The sequence below is a fragment of the Lithobates pipiens genome, unplaced genomic scaffold (assembly GCF_037356315.1).
Source record: "Lithobates pipiens isolate NorthernLeopardFrog02 unplaced genomic scaffold, aLitPip1_a1.2 Scaffold_8, whole genome shotgun sequence".
Taxonomy (NCBI): Eukaryota; Metazoa; Chordata; class Amphibia; order Anura; family Ranidae; genus Lithobates; species Lithobates pipiens.
The window spans coordinates 621,478,092-621,499,785 of NW_027507903.1; the positions used below are offsets into that span (position 1 = coordinate 621,478,092).

General features: G+C 40.9%; 1 protein-coding gene across 1 annotated transcript; it reads left to right on the plus strand.

Annotated features, from left to right (window-relative positions):
• Positions 1–17,124: 17,124 nt before the first annotated feature.
• On the plus strand, positions 17,125–18,286 carry LOC143963879 (olfactory receptor 5V1-like). Its single transcript, XM_077473617.1, has one exon. The coding sequence runs from the start codon at positions 17,162–17,164 to the stop codon at positions 18,107–18,109; it is 948 nt and encodes a 315-aa protein (XP_077329743.1). The 5' UTR covers positions 17,125–17,161; the 3' UTR covers positions 18,110–18,286.
• The last annotated feature ends 3,408 nt before the right edge of the window (positions 18,287–21,694 follow it).

Sequence of the window (21,694 nt, forward strand, 5' to 3'; positions counted from 1 at the left end):
CTATGGAACTCGTTCTGTAGTGCAAATCTGCAAAATGCGAAAAGCACTAAAAATGCATAGGTGTGAATCCAGCCTTAGTCTGTAGGGTTCAATATTGCGTTGGCCCACACTTTGCAGCTATATCAGGTCAGGCACTGATGTTGGATGAGAAGACCTGCCTTGCAGTTTTCACTCTAATTCATCCCAAAGGTATTCTATTGGCTTGAGGTCAGAACTCTGTGCAGGCCAGTCAAGTTCCTCCACTCCAAACTTGCTTATCCATGGCTTTATGTGTAAGTTAGGGACCTTAGATTGTTAGCTTTTTGAGGACAGGGACTGGTGTGAATGTACAATATGTAAATTGCTTAGTAAATTGTTGGCACGTTGTTAATAAATAAATAAATATGTGTTAATGTGGCATTCACTGTCCATGATATTTGGTGGGGGGGCCATCAGGGTCACCTTTATCATCACCTGTATAGTCCTCATTTGAAAATGAGATTACTGCCTATGGAGTTAGCATGGGGTGGACTTAAAGGGTGTTTTTTCCCCCCATGGTTTTCAAATATGTGTCTTCCTTTTAAAATATAGATAATAAATTGCTATACACTACTGTGCAAAAGTTTTTGGCAGGTGTGAAGAAGTGCTGTAAAGTAAGAATGCTTTAAAAATGTATATTTTAATTGTTTATTTTTTATCAATTTACAAAAATGGAAAGTGAGTGAACAGAAGAAAAATCTCAATCAAATCAATATTTGGTGTGACCACCCTTTTGGCTTCAAACCAGCATCAATTCTTCTAGGTACACAGTTTTTGAAGGAACTCGGCAGGTAGGTTGTTCAAAAACATCTTGGAGGACTGACAGAAGATCTTCTGTGGATGTAGGCTGCCTCAGATCCTTCTATCTCTTCATATAATTGTAGACAGACTCCATAATGTTGCTATCAGGGCTCTGTGGGGGCCAACCCATCACTTCCAGGACTCCTTGTTCTTCTTCTTTACGCTGAAGATACTTATCCATCATGCCATACCATCAGGGAGGGGTATGATTGGCCCCACATTTATTCTGCAGCAGGACAACCCCAAACATACAGCCAATGCCATTAAGAACTATCTCCGGTGTAAAGAAGAACAAGGAGTCCTGGAAGTGATGGTTTTGCCCCCATAGAGTACCGACCTCAACATCATGGAGTCTGTCTGGCATGACATGAAGAGACAGAAGAATTTGAGGCAGACTACATCCACAGAAGTTCTGTGGCTAGTTCTCCAAGGTGTTTGAAACAACAAGGAGGAAAACCCTTTTCAACTTTAAAAGGCTTCATACTGAGAGTGGGGCAAAAAATAAAAATAAAAAAATAAGTTTTTATTTAACAAACCCATTAAAAGATAGATAATGTGGTCCTACAGAACCCCCCCCCCCCCCCCCAATATGGTTACAGTCAGTATAATACATAAGATTAAGCAGCTATTGCCTCACTTAAAGTATAAATACGGTAGGGGTGGGTACTATCATCCTATGCTAAGACAATGAAGGAGGAAGTGGGTTAAAGTGGGCTACTCCTGAAAAATGCCCTATAATGCCTATGATGGTTGAGGACTATCTCTGTACCTAGTAAATAAGACAGGTTTAGATAAAAAGGTTACACATTTATTAAGGAAGAAATACATAAAATGCAATATCAACAAGACAATAGTAGAATTGTTGTATGTAGTTGCATTAAGTTAGCACTTAAGAGATAAAGAACCCATCTGATGAGTTGGAACACAATGATGTAGGTAAAGACGTGATCCTCAACACGTTTCGTGACAAATGTCACTTCTTCAGGAGGAGTCAAGCAATACATCATTGAAAGCCCAAATGGGCATCAGACGGCATTGAAGACACCCTGGCCGAGTGTCACACCCTGGGGAGGAAACGGGAGGATGTGGGTGTTAGACGGGCCGGTATGTTTGTTAATTGAATCTAGCACCCGGGAATAAAAGCATAGTGGATTGAACTCAAATCGCTTTGGGCTGCTTAAACCAAGGCAGCAGAACAGGGACTTTCATAGAGACTTGTCTCCATGGACTAGTCAGGGCCGTCTTTAATATTGATTGGACCCTGGGCAAAAATCTTCTTGGGCCCCTCCCCCATGCAATTTCACTCTCCATCTGCTCTGAGACATACAATAAATAGCAGCTAGACTTAAAATCAGTTTACTGTATCAGATCAGGCAGCAATTGCGATTGGTTGCCAGCTGTTACAGCATGTCATTACTGCTTACCGACTGGTTGCTAGAGGTTACAGCACACATAATGGCTCACTGATTAGTTGCTAGAGGTTACAGCAAACACTTTTTTCTTAATTGCTTGCTAGAGATTACTGTACAGTAATACTGCTCATTGATTGGTTGCTAGAGGTTACAGCAGATCGTCTCTTCACTGCAGGGGGGCATAATATACATATATATTTACATATCAATGCCGCTGGCCACAGCTGTTTACTTATGAATGCCACCGCTATTTACATATGAATGCCGGTTATTTACATGTAAACACAGGCCCTACAAGTGAGTCATCTGTACACAACAATAGGGCAGAGCTGGGCAGCATTAGTAACAGAACTTTACACTTAGATATCGAGAAACAGCACGGGACTAAAACTTCAAGGGACAAGGGAATTTAAACTGAGATAGTTAACAAGTATGAGGCAGCTGCTTTGGGCCCCACAACAATGACAGGGCCCAGGGCAGCTGCCCCTTTTGCCCTGCCTTAAAGATGGCCCTGGGACTAGTTGCTGTGAGAGTAAATCTTGTTGAGTTCAAAAAGAGGTGTATTCCCGGGTGTAGCCGTCTGTATAATACATAACATATTACAAACATGGTAGAGATTGGAATGGGACTTTAAATGAGGCCAGTCAATGATTAATCAGCTGTTTATGTTGCCTAAATATTAAGGTCATATTGTAGCATTTTCCAATTCACTCATTGTCGGCCTATCACCAAATGCTGCATCTGCCATTTGACAGTTTTTATATACTGTAGGTAAGGGCGGGCAACCTAGTGATGCCGGAGGCACCAACCCCCCCTTCTGATGTCATGGACTGGTGCTGTCATGTCACGCCTGTCACTGAGTGCAGATAGTTTATATTTTCATTTTTTGGGTGCTGCGGGTGGTGTGATTGATGATGGATTTACATTGGGGGAGGCTTTTTTTAATTTTTGTAATAAAGGAGTTCTCAAAAACTGTCTTGTGTTTTTATTACTTTTTGACACTTTTTTGGTGAATGGGTAGGGGTACGATGTACCCCATACTTATTCACATAGGGGGGCTGAGATCCTGGGGCCCCCTTGTTAAAGGGGGCTTCCAGAATCCAATAAGCCCCCTGCCCGTAGGCCCCCACAACCACTGCTCAGGGTTGTGGGGAAGAGACCCTTGTCCCCATCAACATAGGGGCAGAGTGCTTTGGTGTGAGGTTCCCCCTAAAATCCATACCAGACCCTTTGTCTGGTATGGACTGGGGGGGACCCCCACACCATTTTTTTTTTTTTACCGGCAAATGTTTTTTTTTTTTCAGTTCAGCTGTCAGTGGGGAAGCCCATTGACAGCTGATGACTCACGGGTTGTTAAGGATGCCACAGGTGGCTTCCCGACCTCGCTACTTAACAACCAGCTTTTACTGAGCCCTGATTGGGCAAAGGTTTGCCCAATCAGGGCTCAGAATGCATTCTGCAGCATGTTGTGCATTGCAGGGTGTTTTGGCGGGACGAACACTCTGCAAATTCGGGTGTTTCTCAAACGGGGCGAACAACCAATGTTTGGCCCAAACTTATGCTCGGGCCGAACCATTTGTCCAACTCTAATTTAGAAGTCCCTTTTATTGGAATGGATTTTGCTTCATATATTCATATTTTAAGACGTGACATTGTACACTCATTCCCTGAGCTATGGTTCAATATATTTTGTTTTGTCCAAGATTTTTGGCAGGGGCCCCTCCTCCCTAATCCATGCACCTGGCCCCTAATCTACATGCAAGGTCCCGGACGCATGGATTTCAATGGGGTTTCTTTCTCTTTCTTTTTTTTTAAGCACATGATTCGAGAGGCTTCAAAAAAGGGTGGGCTTGAGGAGCAGATGTCTCAGATTTGTTTGCCGCCCCCGACCGATGGAGCAACAGCCGCCACTGATGTTTGGAACAACCCCCACCTGCTGAATTTCTTCAAGGACTGTGTCCTAAATGCTGTTTTAAAGGGTGGTCACACCAAATACTCATTTGATTTGGATTTCTCTTGTGTTCATTAACTTCCATTTGCGTCCATTTTGTTAATCGATACAAATAAACTATTAACACTTCTATTTCTGATGGCATTCTTCATTTACAGCATTTTTCACACCTGCCTACAATTTTAGTCCAGTACTGTATATCTAGTGAGAAACATATTCTGCATTATTATTTGTTTAAATAACCAGGGGTTGGACAAAATAAGGGAAAAACATTACATCATTTGCTGGTGTCAAAGTGACGACTGTTTCACGTTGAAGAAGGAAGTGATGTAACATTCTTTTGCTTCCACTGTGTGATGAGACACAGAGCTAACAGAGTTGGGAAGCCTCATGCCGCGTACACACGACCAGACTTTCCGGCAGCCGAGGTCTGACGGGATCAGTCCGTTGGACAATCCGATCGTGTGTGGGCTAGTCCGATCGTTTTTCGAAAAAAAATAATCAGACGGACCTAGAAACATGTTTCAAATCTATCCAACGGACTCAATTCCGACGGACTAAAATCAGTAAAACCGTTCGTCTGTGTGCTAGTCCGACGGACCAAATACGACGCAAGGGCTTGGTTTGACTACTGGCTGTTAAACTTCCTTGTTTATTCCCATTTACGTCATCACGTTCAAAACTAACGGACTTTCGAACGGACTTAGTCCATTCGTGTGTGGCCAAGTCCATTTGTTCAGAAAGTCAGTCGGAACTCCGCTGAAAGTCCGTCGGGAAGACCGTCAGACCTAGTTTGCCGGAAAGTCCGGTCGTGTGTACACTGCATTACTTACATCATTCACTGCATGAGCTGCTAGTAATATGGAATCATGTCAGAACTCCCTGAGCTTCAAAGAGGGCAAATTGTCAGTGCCCGCTTAGCTGGTGCCACTGTGACAAAAGCTGACAATTTGCCATGTAGTGAGGTACAATATCAAAGGTTATGTAGACATATACAGTATCCGGGAAAACGTCATCTAAAAAAGCATAAGCGTGATCGACATGGTCTACTGACCGAAAGAGACAAAAGAATAAGAAAACAACTGCTGCAAAAGTGCCGGCAGAGCACAATCTCATTCTTCCAAAGCCCATGTCCACAAAATCTGTGCACAGGAAACTCCATAAGCAAAACATTCATGGTGAATCTGCAATTGCCAAACCACTAGTGACCAATATTAGTGCTCAGGAGAGGAAAAAGTGGTGCAACACTCATAAATCGTGGACTATCAATAAATGGAAGACTGTAATATGGTCCAATGAATCAAGTTTCACACTGTCCCCCAACCACCTGACCCCTTTACGTGTGGCAAACACCGTCCCAAGCTTATGGCCAGGATTGTCTTGTGCCAACCGTAAAGCATGATGGCGGCTCATCATGGCTTGGGCAGCCATATCTTGAAATTCAGCAGGCCTCATCATCACCTTGAAAGGTAGATTCACTGCTAGCGATTATGTACAAATTGTGGCCGACAGTGTGCATCCCAATACCAATAAGGTTCCAATTCACACAGCACCTTCTCCTCCCGCCATCACCGGACCTCAATATCATAGAGGCGCTATGTTCAATTTTGTAGAAAAGGTTTTCGGCTCGTTTTCTGCCTCTGGCATCTCTGCAAGAACTGGGATGTTTTTTACACGAAGAGTGGTATCAGATTCCATTATCCACCATCCAAGACTTATATTGGTCAATTCTCAGGAGAAGTCAGACTGTCTTGGATGCCAAAGGTGGTCCAACACCATTCTATATTAGGTAACAATTTTGTTCTTTTACCTGGTGTTATCAAATTTTTGTCCAACCCCTGTATTACTGCATATATCCTATATTGTCAAAATTATTCTGACACCAGCCTTTACATGCACATGAACTTTAATGGTATCCCTGTTTTAGTTCCTAGGGTTCAATATTGAGTTGGCCCACCCTTTGCAGCTATAACAACTTCCACTGTTCTGGGAAGGCTGTCCACAAGGTTTAGGAGTGTGTCTATGGGAATTTTTGACCATTCTTCCAGTAGTGCATTTGTGGGGTCAGGCACTGATGTGGATGAGAAAGCCTGGCTCTGCTCTAATTCATCCCAAAGGTGTTCTATCAGGTTGAGGTCGGGATTCTGGCAAGGCCAGTCAAGTTCCTCCACCCCAGACTCTCTAATCCATGTCTTTATTGACCTTGCTTTGTGCACTGGTTTTAATCATTTGGTGGAGAGGGTATTATGATGTGGGTTTGTTTTTCAGGGGTTGGGCTTGGCCTACCCCTGAAAAAGTTCCAGTGAAGGGAACTCTTACTTAAGGCGTCGCCATGCCAAGACATTTTGGACAATTTTATGTTCCCAACTTTGTGGGAACAGTTTGGGGATGGTCCCTTCCTGTTCCATCATGACTGCACACCAGTGCACAAAGCAAGGTCCTTAAAGACATGGATGAGCGAGTTTGGGGTGGAGGCCTGCACAGAGTCCTGACCTCAACTTGATGAATTAGTGCAGAGATTGCGAGCCAAGCCTTCTTGTCCAAATCAGTCTCTGACCTCACAAATGTGCTTCTGGAAGAATGGTCAAATATTCCAATGGACACACTCTTAAACATTGTGGACAGCCTTCCCGGAAGAGTTGAAGCTGTTATAGTTGCAAATGGTGGGCCAACAGTACAGACTAAAGCCCCGTACACACGATTGGATTTTCCGGTGGGAAATGTTGGATGTTGGCGGAAAATCCGACCGTGTGTATGTTTCATCGGACAATTGTTGTCGGCCAAATGTTGGCTAGCAAATATTACGCCAACAAATGTGTGTTGTCAGATTTTCTGATTGTGTGTACACAAGTCCATCGGATAAAAGTCCAAAGTACAAACACGCATGCTCTGAACCAGAAGCGGTTTGTCTTGTAAACTAGCGCTCGTAATGGAGAATTAACATGTAAACTAGCGTTTGTGGCAAATTATGAAATCTCCAAATGCAGTGCACAATTCTCTTCTTCGTTAATGGGATAATAATGAAGCTGATTTGCTGGTGATACTGATAGTGTTATTGCAAACACATTTTTAAAGGCTTTTTTTTTCTAGTGATGTCAAGAATAATATTATTATTTTTTTTTTAAATTTGTTGTGCAAGTTACCACAACACCATTATCCCCTAATTTTTAAGGACAAAGATATAACTATGTTGGTGTCCCTTGTCAATTCTACATTGTATTTTTTAAAATGCAACTGCCTACTCCCAAACTGTCATTTGAAGTAAAACACATAGCCAAGTATTATTCTCCACAATTTTTTTTATTGTGCATTAAAAAAATAAAACAAAATAGACGTGCTTTCTGCCATTAGAACTTAACCAAAAAGTGCATTCTATGCATCCAAAAATATAGAAAATCTACCAAATAAAATCATTATTCAACCAAAAAAATAATGTCAAAGCAATAACTCCAAGACCAATAATAAATAACACGTTATCTGCTCCGATTCCGCAACATGTCTGGTTGACCAACGGCAGTTCAGAAACTAACTGAAAAGCACGAATCAACACTCACCAAACTTCTACTAACATGAAATTAATCAAAGGGTGGCGCTAAAGAGCTGAAAAACCACGTAGTACATCTAGTAGGTCACTACGTCCGTAATTGTTGGTCAACATTTGTGTGACCGTGTGTATCCAAGTTAAGTTTAAGCTAACACCCTTCGAACAAAATTCCACAGTTTAGTTGTCGGAAAGTCTGATCGTGTGTACGAGGCATAAGCGTTCTTGACCTAAGTAGGTACGGAACAATCAACCAATGTGCAGATCCACTCATATTTTTTAACTGATAAACAAAAACATTGACTCCTTATCAATGTATTGCCCAGATCAATGTACAGAAAGCCCATGCAAAAAAATACAGCCCACCTTCCAAAAAAAAAAAAAAAAAAAATAGATCTAAATAATTATAAAAGTGATCTTTATGTATTTGTTGGACATCCCATTCCAAAATCGTGGGCATTAATATGGAGTTTGTGCCTAAAGCTTTTTCCACACTTCTGGGAAGTCTTTCTTCAAGATTTTGGAGTGTGTCTGTTGTGCCCATTAATGCCCCGTACACACAAGCGAACTTTTCGACATCAAAGGTCCAGCGGAACGATTCCGGGGGACTATTCGATCGTGTGTGGGCTGCAGCGGACTTTTGATTTGCAAAAATCCAACAGACTTTAGAAATAGAACATGTTTCAAATTTTTCCACCGGAACTCCGCCGGATCCAGTTCCTATCTAAAAATCCGCTCGTCTGTATGCTAGTCCGACGGACAAACAGCGATGCTAGGGCAGCTATTGGCTACTGGCTTCGAACGTCCTTATTCTAGTCCGGTCGCACGTCATCACGTTCGAATCCGTCGGACTTTAGTGTGATTGTGTGTGGCCAAGTTCATTCATTCGCAAAGTCCGTCAGAACTCCGTCAAAAGTCCGTCGGAAAGACCGTCAGACCTAGTCCGTCGTAAAGTCTGCTCGTGTATACGCGGCATAAGCCAAAAGAATATTTGTGAGTTTTGGTGTTGGATGAGAAGACCTGGAGTCCCTCCACACCAAAGTAGCCAACCCACTCTTGATGGTCCAGCATAGGAGGGGGAGAAAGATACCATGGGATTTCTCTTTACAGGTAATTCATCTACGTTGGAGGCATTATTTAGTGGCTCTTTCCTTAGTGGATGGAGATATCAATGGGCTGATTTGGCTATCTGTTTTTGACTTAAAAGGTGGTCTTTGACCTATTGGAACCTTAAGAAAGAAAAGAAACTCTGTTGATTTCTCCTCTCCATTCCCCTCCTGGTTTCTCCACCTATTCGAGAAGGGAATGATGGGGAAAAACCTGAAAAAATCAGAATCTTTGGAATTTGTTTTTCAAGACCTCATAACTAGATATCTTTCCTGTGCTACCTGCGGTTCAGAGGATTTTAATATCCATATTGATTGTCCTTGTTCTTCCCCCATAGACGGACCATTAGCGGGCATTTCTATATATATATATATCTATGGTTACACCAATTGATCCAAATTGATTCATCCCTTTGACTCTGGAGCCTTCAAAATCTTTTAAAATTTACTCTTTGAATATACAGGTAATTTGTCTGACCTAGATGTGTGTTGTCGCTTGATTCTTGCCAATCCGGAAAGAGGACAATGGAATAATGTTCAGTTATATATTATGTATTTGTTATATTTTTGTCTTTCTCTAAAATAATACTTTTCTATTTTTGACTCTTTGAGGGGTCCATCAGCCATTTGGACCAAACCTTTTCCTATTTGAGGAGACAGCCTCTATTAATATAGGTTTCCCTATATATAGGTTGTTGTTAATAAGTTGTTTCCACATAGCCAGTGATGGAGGGGTGGTTTTTTTCCAACTAAGAGCTATACCTTTATGAGCATAAAATGAGAGTAGCCCCACCAAAGTACGTCCTGCTGCTGTGGGAATAAATTGTTCTATCAAACCCAAAATACATATTGACATTGATAATTGTAGAGGAATAAATGTTATTTGATTCCTCTGATTCCTCTTGTACCAAATTGTAATGTAACTGTAATGTCTGCCCTCATGTTGTAAAGCGCTGAGCAAACTGTTGGGGCTATATAAAACCTGTATTATAATAATAATAATAATAATAATTTGGAATATAAAAGCTAGTATCTCTTCCCAGTACCCCACTATAGCTGGACAAGTCCACAATATATGAGTAAAGTCTTCAGGGGTCTCCCCACAGCGCGCACAACCAGTTGCAGAGTCTGAATAAATTTTATGTAATATATGGGGGGGGGGGGGGGGCGTAATATGCCCTGTGAACTATCTTAAATTGAATCAGTCTGTCTCTCAGAGAAACAAGAGATTTGAAGGGAGAATCCCATATGTCATCCCAGTCATCATTTGCAAGTTTGGGAATGTCCCTGGACCGTTTTTAAGATGGCAATTTGCATATACTCCAGAATGTTATGAAGACGGATCAGATGAATTGCAAAGTCTCTCTTTGCTATGAAAAGTAATTTAATCCCCAAAAGTAAATTTCCACTGCATTTCAGCCCTGCCACAATAGGACCAGCTGACTTCATGTCAGTGATTCTCTCCTTAACACAGGTGTCAGTGTGGATGAGGACAAGGCTGGAAATCACTCTGTAATGCTGATTGAGTTAGAATAACAGACTGGAAGCTTTAAAAGGAGAGTGGTGCTTGAAATCATTGTTCTTCCTCTGTTAACCATGGTTACCTGCAAGGAAACGTGCAGCCATCATCGCTTGGCACAAAAAAGGGATTCATAGGCAGGGATATTGCTGCTACTAAGATTGTACCTAAATCAACCATTTATTGAATCATCAAGAACTTCAAGGAGAGAGAGGTTCAATTGTTGTGAAGAAGGCTTCAGGGGCCAGGGCACCCAAAAAATTCAGCAAGCCCCAGTACCTCCTCCTACAGTTGATTTAGCTTTGGGATCAGGGCACCATCAGTGCAGAGCTTACTCAGGATTGGCAGCAGGCAGCACAGTGAGGAGAAGACTTTTGGAGGATGGCCTGGTGTAAAGAAGGGCAGCAAAAAAGCCACTTCTCTCCAGGAAAAACATCAGTGACAGACTGGTATTCTTCAAAAGGTACAGAGTTAGGACGGCTGAGGACTGGGGTAAAGTAATTTTCTCTGATCAATCCCTTTTCCCATTGTATGGGCCATCCAGAATAAACCTTGTCCAGAAAAAAAGAGGTGAGTATAGTCCTGTGTCATGCCAACAGTAAAGCATCCTGAGACCATTCATGTGTGGGGTCACTTCTCAGCCAAGGGAGTGAGCTCACTCACAATTTTGCCTAAGAACACAGCCATGAATACAGAATTGTACATAAACATCCTCTGAAAACAACTTCTCCCAACCGACCAAGAACAGTTTGGTGATGAACAATGTCTTTTCCAGCATGATGGAGCACCTTGCCATAAGGCAAAAGTGATAACTAAGTATCTTGGGGAACAAAACATAGAAATTTTGGGTTCATGGCAAGGAAACTCCCCAGACCCTAATCCCATTGAGAACTTGTGGTCCAACTACAAGAGGTGAGTGAACAAAAAACCCCACAAATTCTTACAAACTCCACAGTCTGACAAATTCTGACAAACTACAGTTGGGATGTGGCCCAAAAGTTGATTGACATCATGCCAGGGAGAATTGCAGAGATCTTGAAAAAAAAAAGGGTCAACACTGCAAATATAATATGGGAAAATATTGACTCTTTGCATAAACTTAATGTAATTGTCAATAATAGCCTTTGACACTTATGAAATGCTTGTAATTAGACTTGTGCACAACCGAAAATTTTGTTTCGTTTCGGTTCGTTGTCATTCGTCAAAATGCATAATTTCGTTCTGTTATATTCGTTATGTTACGTTAATACATTTTTGGATAATTAGTTATTATTCGTAGAGTGTCGATATTCGTTATACTGAATCTCGAATCCTGTCGAATTCATTCGTTATATGCGCTATAATTTCGTTCGTATTCGTTAAAATTCGATATGTATGTATTTACATTTGATAATGATTCGTAGCTTGGAAAGTCGTTTGTTTATTGAATCTTTTAACACACACAATGACAACGTCTCTTCTCCTCAGCTCAAATACAATACAACACCCTTCTAACTCAGGAATGCACTTTGCCAGTAATCCAACCTCCGGCACAAAATGAATCAGGTGATTGGACTATAAGATTTACTTTGAGCTGACCTTTTGTTTCATTAGATCTTTAAAGAATTACCGAATCAAGTCAAATTCGTTCGTTATGTCTGCTATAATTTCTTTCGCATTCGTTGTAATTCGTTATTTTTTTATTCGGACATTCGGATGCATTCCAATGTCCGAAAGATGCAAAATTCAGCCAAATTTCGATTCGTTACGAAACGAATTGCACAAGCCTCCTTGTAATTGTACTTCAGTTATATCATAGTAGTAACACCTGACAAAAATCTCTAAAAACACTGGAGCAGTAGACTTTATGAAAATTAATATTTGTGTCATTCCCAAAACTTTTGGCCATGGCTGTATATATATTATGTTTTTACATATGACCGTTATATTTTTAAGGGGAATGGCATTAACTGTTTTTATTTTATTTTTTATTTTTTGTGTATTTTTTTTACAATGGCAACAGAAATAGCTCATCCCATCCTCCTCTCTTGCTGAGTGAGTTTGCAGCGGCTTCTTCCTTTTGAACGGCTGTGCGATGTGACAGCTCTGTGTGTGCATGTGGCTCGTTGCCATGTGGTCCTGTTGTTGGTCTCTGACAGCTCCATTTACTGGTCTTGTGATGAGCGCCTCACTCTGACTTCCTGACATTATGGAAATAATAGGTGGTAACTTCCAGTCCTTGCTGATTAATTTAAATAATAATAATAATAATTAATATTAAAATAAGAAATAATAAGAAAGGATTGTTTGTGCAACAAGCAACAAAATAAAGGGAGACAGTATGGATACAATACAATTCAATTAAACGTAAGAGTAGTCCAAATATATATATAAAAAAAAAAATGATGCTCGTAACTTGATATATTGAGTGTGTATATGGGTTACAGAATTTTGATTGAAACACAGTGTTTTTTTTTATTCTATAACACAATATCAGTAACATAAATGCCCCGGATCCCAGGGCTCAAAGAATAGGTTAAAACAAATTATTATGCACGATGGTGCAGCTGTTATAAATAAAAAACAATCATACAAAATGCCTGAAAAAATCCTAAAATCAATCAAGTATTAACAGAGCGCTCCCTCAGTACTAAACAAACTGTATGCTCGATAATTCAGAAAGGTCAAAACCTTAAATAGTTTAAAGGGGTTGTAAAGGTTTGTTTTTTATTTTCTAAATAGGTTCCTTTAAGCTAGTGCATTGTTGGTTCACTTACCTTTTCCTTTGATTTCCTTTCTAAATGTTTTTTTTTCTTTGTCTGAATTTCTCACTTCCTGTTCCTCCTCAGTAAACTGTTCAGTAAGCTGTTCTGGCTGACTAAACACCACTCGGATTATGGTGTGAAGCTTACTGAGGAGAAACAGGAAGTGAGAAATTCAGACAAAGAAAAAAAAAATTTAGAAGGGAAATCGGAGGAAAAGGTAAGTGAACCAACAATGCACTAACTTAAAGGAACCTATTTAGAAAATAAAAAACAAAGCTTTACAACCCCTTTAAGTAGTAAATGTGTGCACTCATTTCCAACACACAGTTAAATTGTCAGGAGTATTAAAACAAAAAGTTCCATTGTCATAGTAGATCTTAAAGTGTATAATGTGCATCCACTCCAAGGTAAAAGGACAGTAATGCCCCGTACACACGATCGGAAATTCCGCCAGCAAAAGTCCGATGTGAGCTTTTTTGTCGGAAATTCCAACCGTGTGTATGCTACATTGGGCTTTTGCTGGTGGAATTTCTACCAGCAAAAAATTGAGAGCAGGTTCTCTATTTTTCCGACAGAAAAAGTTCCGATTGGAAATTCTGATCGTCTGTAGCAATTCCAACGTGCAAAATTCCTACGCATGCTCGGAAACAATTTAACGCATGCTCGGAAGCATTGAACGTAATTTTCTCGGCTCGTCGTAGTGTTGTACGTCACTGTGTTCTTGGTGGTCGAAAGTTCAGAGAACTTTTCTGTGACTGTGTGTATGCAAGCCAAGCTTGAGCGTAATTCCGTCGGAAAAACCATCCAAGATTTTTCCGACGGAAATTCCACTTGTGTGTACGGGGCATAATACTCTTTGGAATTCTGTCACCACTACACCGCGTGGACTTCACCCCTATGTAAATGCACTTACCACAAGGACAATTGATAAACGCCTTGAATGTCCAAATCTCTCTGAGAATTCAATTAGCATTCAAAAACCAGGATCCTCATCAAAATCACATATCACACGAAAGGAACATAACGTAATACATTGCGGAATCCTGTATATAAATTTATTTCCAAATTCCCCAAGAATAAAATTGCGCTTACAAGAGCTTGTGTCCCGTCCCGGGCATCATCGTGGCCAAGGTATCCAGGAAGCGGTGAGAGTACACAGGCTGATTGTGTAGCATCTCATATGTTGGTTCAATGTGATTTTGATTGTTTTATCTTGTAAGCACAATTTTATTCTTGGGGAATGTGGAAATAAATGTATTTACAGGATTATGCAATGTATTATGTTCCTTTCATGATACGTGATTTTGATGAGGATCCTGTTTTTTGAATGGTAATTGACTTCTCAAAGAGATTTGGAGATACAAGGCGTTTATCAATTGTCCTTGTGGTAAGTGAATACACGCGGTCGCACAAAGTTTTCGGAAAATCCAATGGTTCAGAATGAGGTGGCGCAAACCACGTACAACAGGACTATAAAGAGGCCAGTAGCCAATAGCTTTCGTTTTGTAATTTATTCTGAGCATGCGTGGTACTTTGTGCGTCGGAATTGTCTACACAAGGTGGGAATTTAAAAAATCGGATTTTGTTGTGGGAAAAATTTAAATCCAGATCTTAAACTTTGTGTGTCGGAAATTCCGCCGAAAAAAAGTCAGATGGAGCCAACACACGGTTGGATTTGCCGACAACATGATCTGATCACACATTTTCCATCGGAAAATCTAATCGTGTGTACGGGGCATCACTGTCCATTCTCCCCTGTTTTTTTATTATATATTTTTTCTGTTACTGCTGGGTTTGTAGTTCTGCTCATCAGTTCCCCACAGGGGATATGGTCCATATCAATGTTTTGTTGTTTTTAATTGTGGCTTAGGGTTTTGGTCTACTTGCTTTTGTGTTTATAAATTATTATGAATCTCTTCATACATGGTTACTTCTGCAATACAATTCAAGCATTCAGTACTTGGCTCCTTTACCCTGGTGAAGGGGTAGGGCCCCCATACATGTGGGTGGAGGGATTTTTTTTTTTGTCCAGGATACAATCTCAGTCACTAATAGGAGTTGTTATTTTGGGAGGAATTGCAGTACGTCCTTCCATGGTTATGGTTATTATGGCAAATAACACACGTTAGCTTAGTGAACCAAAGTTTAGTTACAGATATTTTTGCTTAGTTACATTGGTCCAGCTTGGTGTAAGAATCAGTTTCCAGGTTGTATTGTCAATGCTTAATTGAACAAGTTGAAGTTAGAAGCTGAATGGCTACGACCGCGTACACACGAGCGGACGGTATGGCCTACTTAGTCCGTCATACAATCCGACGGACAGTCCGTAATACTTTCGAATGAACGGACTTGACCACACACGGATGCACAAACAGTCCGTCGAAAGCTTGTGCGATGACGTGTACAGCACGTACGATGGGACTAGAAATAGGAAGTCCAATACACAGCAATGCACCCTTCTGCCGTGTAAATCCTTTCTGAGCATGCGCCATTCTTAGTCCGTCGAACTAGCCTACTGACGAGCGGATTGTCCGCTGAAACCAAAGTATGACGGACAGAATTTCGAAAAATCCTAAATACTTAGTACGCCGGACTGCACGCTGAAAAAGTCCGCAGAAGCCCACACACGAGCGGACTGTCCGCTGAAATGTGTTTCGACGGACTAAGTAGGCCATACAGTCCGCCCGTGTGTACGCGGCCTACCACGCACAGCTGCACCATATTCTGGGTGATCCAGATTTAGTAAATCTCCTCCTATGTGTCATACCTGTGGGATGCTGGTAATCGTTGTAGTACGCCAACGATCACTGCCAGGCCCAATGCCAAGTGCCATTCAGAGAACACTTTACATGTTTTTCAGTTTATGCATAGCGTTCTCTGATTGAAGGTGAAGAGGCGGGGAGGTGACATGACGCTTAGAATAGAAACCTGGAATCTAGTGGCAATCAATGTAATAGTGTTGCCTACTAAAGTCTGAATGCTGCTAGACTTATGCACCCTAATAACTGATCCATGGTTGCCACCACTCTCTGCCAATCCCTTCACTGGCTTCCATTAGCCCAATGTAGAAAAAAGCATCCTACATGATAAAGGTATTAGATCCATGGATCTCTAACTATTTTGGGGCCAATTCCAACAAGTCTCTATGGCTTTCTATAGATGTGTGTGTGTGTGTGTGGGGGGGGGGGGGTACCTTGAGTGTGTAGGTGTCCATACTGGCTCAACTTCAACCTCTTATCCTGATCCCTTTTCCCACCCTGGAAACTTCCTCTTTCTTAGGTGTGTCTATTACCTTTGAAAAATCTTGAGGAGTGTTCCTGGCTAGAGATCTCCCCCACTACACTATATGAAGTGCTTGTAAACTTCAGACATGAAATACGAACAAGGCATAACCCTCTGTAGTGTGTACTTGTCTCAATTAATAGCACTACGTTTCATTGTGTCTGCTGCTTCATTCCTCTGATATCAGCATGAGTCACTTCGGACACAAAGAGAAAAAAAAATTACAGGGTATGGAGCTCCAGTTGACTGACAGCCTCAGCTCTTTTCCTGTCTGTTTGCTGTGTGGAGAGGGGTGTCCCTTCCCTCCAATTAGCTCTCAGAGCTCTCCTCACTGAGCTCTGCAGAGTGTAACTTCAGCTCTCCAGGCTCTTGTATTGACAGCTCAGACAAACTTTATGAATACAACACTTTGAATTGATGTAGGGAAGAGAATTCTGCAGATAAACAGGTACACCATATATTTGGAATATTTGTTTCATCTGTGTGGGTCACCTGAAGTCACCAGTCACTTCACTGGGTATATGCAAGAGTTTACAACAACTTTAAAGCTTGATATGGGGACTTTACCTTAACTGTCGCCAGTTCTCTGGCATTTTCTAGATCACATAGAACCGCCATTTGGAACACATTTTCATCACCTATATTGTAATTTTGGATTTGTGTATATATATATATATATATATATTCATTCTCATGTTGGACACCTGGATGCACTTATACCCATACCTTTATTTTGTACCCTATGTCAAGGTTCTCCTCCAGAAGAAGGCATTCCCATGACATTTCCATGAGTGGGAAGAACCAGACCCCGATTGCAGAATTTCACCTTCTAGGATTTGGAGAGCTCCATAGCGTCAAGTTTATTTTATTCTTTTTCTTTCTTTTCATCTACTTAACCACATTGCTTGGAAACTTCCTTTTGATCATGGCAGTTGCAGTTGAGCATAAGCTTCATTCTCCTATGTATGTTTTTCTCAGCTTCCTTTCCTTTTCTGATATATTGATCATTACAAATGTTCTTCCAAACATGCTGCATTTGTTACTGTCAGGAGGAGGCAATATATCTTATGGTGGTTGTGTCATCCAGTTTTGTATTTTTGGTTTGTCAGGTATGGCTGAGTGCTTCCTCCTTACAGCCATGTCTTATGACCGTTATGTGGCCATATGCAACCCATTGCATTACACTTCTATCATGAACCTTTGGATGTGCTTTTACCTAGTTTTGTCATCCTGGTTGCTTGGTATAGTCCTGGTGTCCAGCACAGCAATTTTTGTGTTCAGTCTATATTTTTGCAAGCCGTATACCATCAATCATTTCTTCTGTGACATACTTCCCCTTGTTGAGCTTTCTTGCTCAGATACCTCTCTTGTTGAAATGGAAATTCTTCTGGTTTCCATACCAGTAGCTCTTCTACCACTTTTGTTCATTGTTGCCACGTATATTTGTATCCTTCACAGCATTCTCTCTATCTCTTCCACCATCGGAAGGCAGAAAGCCTTCTCCACTTGCAGCTCCCACTTGTCGGTTGTTTCTTCATACTACGGGACACAGCTTGGACTCTACATGGTGCCATCAAAAGGACATTCTGTAAACGCTAACAAGATTATCGCCTTAATTTACACAGTATTTACTCCGATGTTCAACCCAATTATTTACAGTTTGAAGAACAGAGAGATCATATTGGCTCTGAAGACCATTTTCCTTTGGAGAACCAAATATTTAAAGCATTTATAACAACAGAATTCAAAGAAAAAATCATAAAAGTCATGAAGAGAAGAACAAAGTAAATGTGACTTTGGACAGTGAAATGGTCTTGTCATACATGTATGTTGCCAAGCCTGCACCTGCCGACTGTTTGCAGTATATTTACTATGAGCAGTCAGCAGGAGGTTTAGGTGATAAGTGGCCACTATAAAACCATGAAGGGAAGTCAAAGTCCATCCAACGTGTCCTTTATACTTAAATACATTATATAACCACAAATAAATATGTCTAAAAAATATAAACTGACGCAAACCATGCATGGTTGACTATGTAACGCCTCGTTCCTCAAACACAAATCTGATGATCTTGTGATGCTCATCTCCAAAATTGTGCATTCACCAGGCTTTCTTGGCCCTCTTAACTTAATAAGTAGGTCCACAATAGCTTAGATTTATGCTGTCCTACCAGGCAGCCTTCCAGCCTTCCAAGTCAACTCCTTCCAGCTTCTGATCATTGAACCTTTTAATCCTCCAAATGCATTTTGGCCATCATGAATAAACAACAGAATAGTGCGGTAATTTTGGATTGCAATGCAATTGCATTGTGACATAATTTCCACCTATACCACTTCCGTTCTATGAACACATGCAGGAAGAGAACGGAAAGTTGGGTCAGCGGTGGCCATCTTGGATCCATGTGGTAGAGTAACCATATTGAATGCTAGTATTTGCACTTTTAATGTCGGTGGATGTGATTTTAATTTTACTATGGCAATAAAAATGACTGCACTATGGTTTTCTATTCTTTTGTTTATTCATGATGGTCAACATGCATTAGGAGGATTAAAGTCTTATACTCAGATTCCATTCACACCAGAAGACAGCGCTGTGGTTCGCTGAATGGACAGAAGCACACATCAATGGACAATAAATTGGCACAGGCTCCATTTTTGTCTAAGTGCACCACAAGGAGTAGGACATAGTGGGCCTAATTTACTAAAACCGGAGAGTAAAAAATCTGCAGGGAAACCAATCAGCTTCCATTTTTTTTTTTTGTCAAAGCTTAATTGAACAAGCTGAAGGGCAGGACAAACAGAAATGGTGAATGACTCCAGCAGGGACAAAAATAAAATTTAAAGCACTAAACTACTACTTAAAGGTCCAGATAAAACGTTATTCAAATAAAAGTCAGGGTGACAATCTATCCAACACATTTCTAGGGTCCAAAATGGTCATCAGGACAAACAGAGACAAAGACAAGATTAAGAAGCGGACTTACTTATATAGGTTCTAATGCCACGTACACACGATCGGAATTTCGGCGAGCAAAAGACCGATGAGAGCTTTTCATCGGAAAATGCGACCGTGTGTATGCTCCATCAGAATTTAGCTGGCCGAATTCCCGCCAGCAAAAATTTGAGAGCATGTTCTCAATTTTTCAGACGGAAAAACTTTCTATCGAAATTCCGATTGTGTGTATGCAATTCCGATGCGGAAAAACTCACGCATACTCAGATTCAACTATGAGATGGAAGCTATTGGCTACTGGGTATTGAACTTCCTTTTTCTAGTCCCGTCGTACGTGTTGTACGTCACTGAATTCTTAGCGGTCGGAATTTGGAAAAACCATCAGAGCTTTTTCCAACCAAAATTCCGATCGTGTGTAAGCGGCATAACCCTTTCCTATTCTATCGAAAACTATGCAAAGAAGGTAATAGGTTTTATACCAGAGACAAGAGGTTTAATTACAAGCACCACCTCCCCAAGCTATATTAGGAGAAATAACAAGAAACAGAAATGGGAGTTTTAGGGGGAAAAAATCAAATCAAATTGATAATACAAATTTCATATTTTTTTAAACAGCCCTGTCTGGTACCTGCAGGACTTCAGTCCAAGGTTAAAAGGGTTATTTCCTTGGGATAGATTCATTATTGATCTTTCCTGGTCGAATTATATCATATTGACATTAAGGAAAGGAATCTGGTTAATTTTAATGAAGGAAGTGTCTAGATGGCACGGTCCTTCTGAAGTTTAATACCAGTATTTGAAGTATAATTTTTAGGAGTGATATGAATATTAGCCTTTGGATTCCTTGACTTCTTATCATAACAGGGTGTTATTATAGAGCTATTATCCCCTCTATGGCACACCAATACTCTGCTGGACCACCTGGTGGGCCTTGAGGGTCCTTTTGGAATCTTGTTCATGTTTGGGTGACATTGTACATAAGGTCTTACAAAAGCTCCAGAAGAAGCCATGATTATGGTGAAACATGTAGAGGCAAACAAATTTTGTATTGTGACTGCATGATTTTCATGTTCTGGTTTTAAACTTTATCTATTTTAATCATCTCTGTTTAATAAAATTCTGAAATTTGTATTATCAATTTGATTTGATTTTTTGCACCTTAAAACTCCCATTTCTATTTCTTGTTATTTCTCCTATGCAAAGAAGGTTTTGACTATAGATGCCCTTTAAAGAAACCCTGTGTTTTATTAAAATATAATCTGGCATACCTGCAAAACAAGCTAAATACTTACCTTTTCTGTCCCTTGAACTGCCAGAATACAGCTCCATTCAAGAGAAATCTTGTGCAGAAGATTGCAGGGAAAACAACACTTCAAGAGTTCACTGGTTCATTCCACAAATCCGTGTCTTTACTGTGTCCTTTTGGTGGGATAAGCCAGTGAGAGCTGCATGGGGAAGAAAAAGTCTGGCAGTAGTGTCAGTTTCTCAGGAAACTTCAGAGCATTCTCTGTTGGCATTGGCAGTCGAAAAGATAAGTATTCAGTTCTTTCTTTTGCAGGTAAAGAGACATTTCGTTACTAGAGAGGACTAGACATCTGAAAGAGGATGTGAATGACCTCCTACCCTGGAGATTAAAGAGCTGAAGCTTTGGCACCCCCACTCAGAGCAACTCTAACCAATGGTGGAACTACCAGGGTCACAAAGGTCACAATTGTGAATTGGCAAATGAGCCAGACGGGCCCATCCATAGACACAAGGAGGTGATCTGTATGGCATGGGGCAATTGCAAGAACCGATGCCCTGAGTTGCTTTCCTTGCAGCAGCTGAAAGTTGCTTCTCCTCCTCTCCCTCCTGTGGCTTTTAGCTGCTGCATAGAGAGCCATTCAGGACAATGGTTCTTGTAATTTTCCCCCTCCACACAGATCCCTGCCCCCTGGCATTGGCTCTTTCTTTGCTGCTGGAGGTTTTTGGAGTCACTGCAAGGCTGTGTGTATGTGCTTGTCATCCATCATGTTTTCCCGCATCTCCAGACCTGCCATCTTTGGCCTCATTGGTGGACTATCCACCAGTGCTCAGGTGTCTGTCAGTTCCAGGGTTGAGGGTAATACTGCCATTCAAAGGGCTGCCTGTATGCTGATTCTACATTCACATACTTATATAGTAGCCTCAGGTCAGGATATGACTTGTCAAGGACTGGGCATTTGAGCCACAGGTTTCTGCATTCCATGCACATGCAAAACCAAGGATCCCATTTATTATAGTCATTATATAAAGGATCAATAGCTTGCTTTGATGAATGGAAACATCATACTAAACATTAAATGGTTGCCCCGGGACCAGAGGAAAAGGCCCCAGGACCAATGGGTCA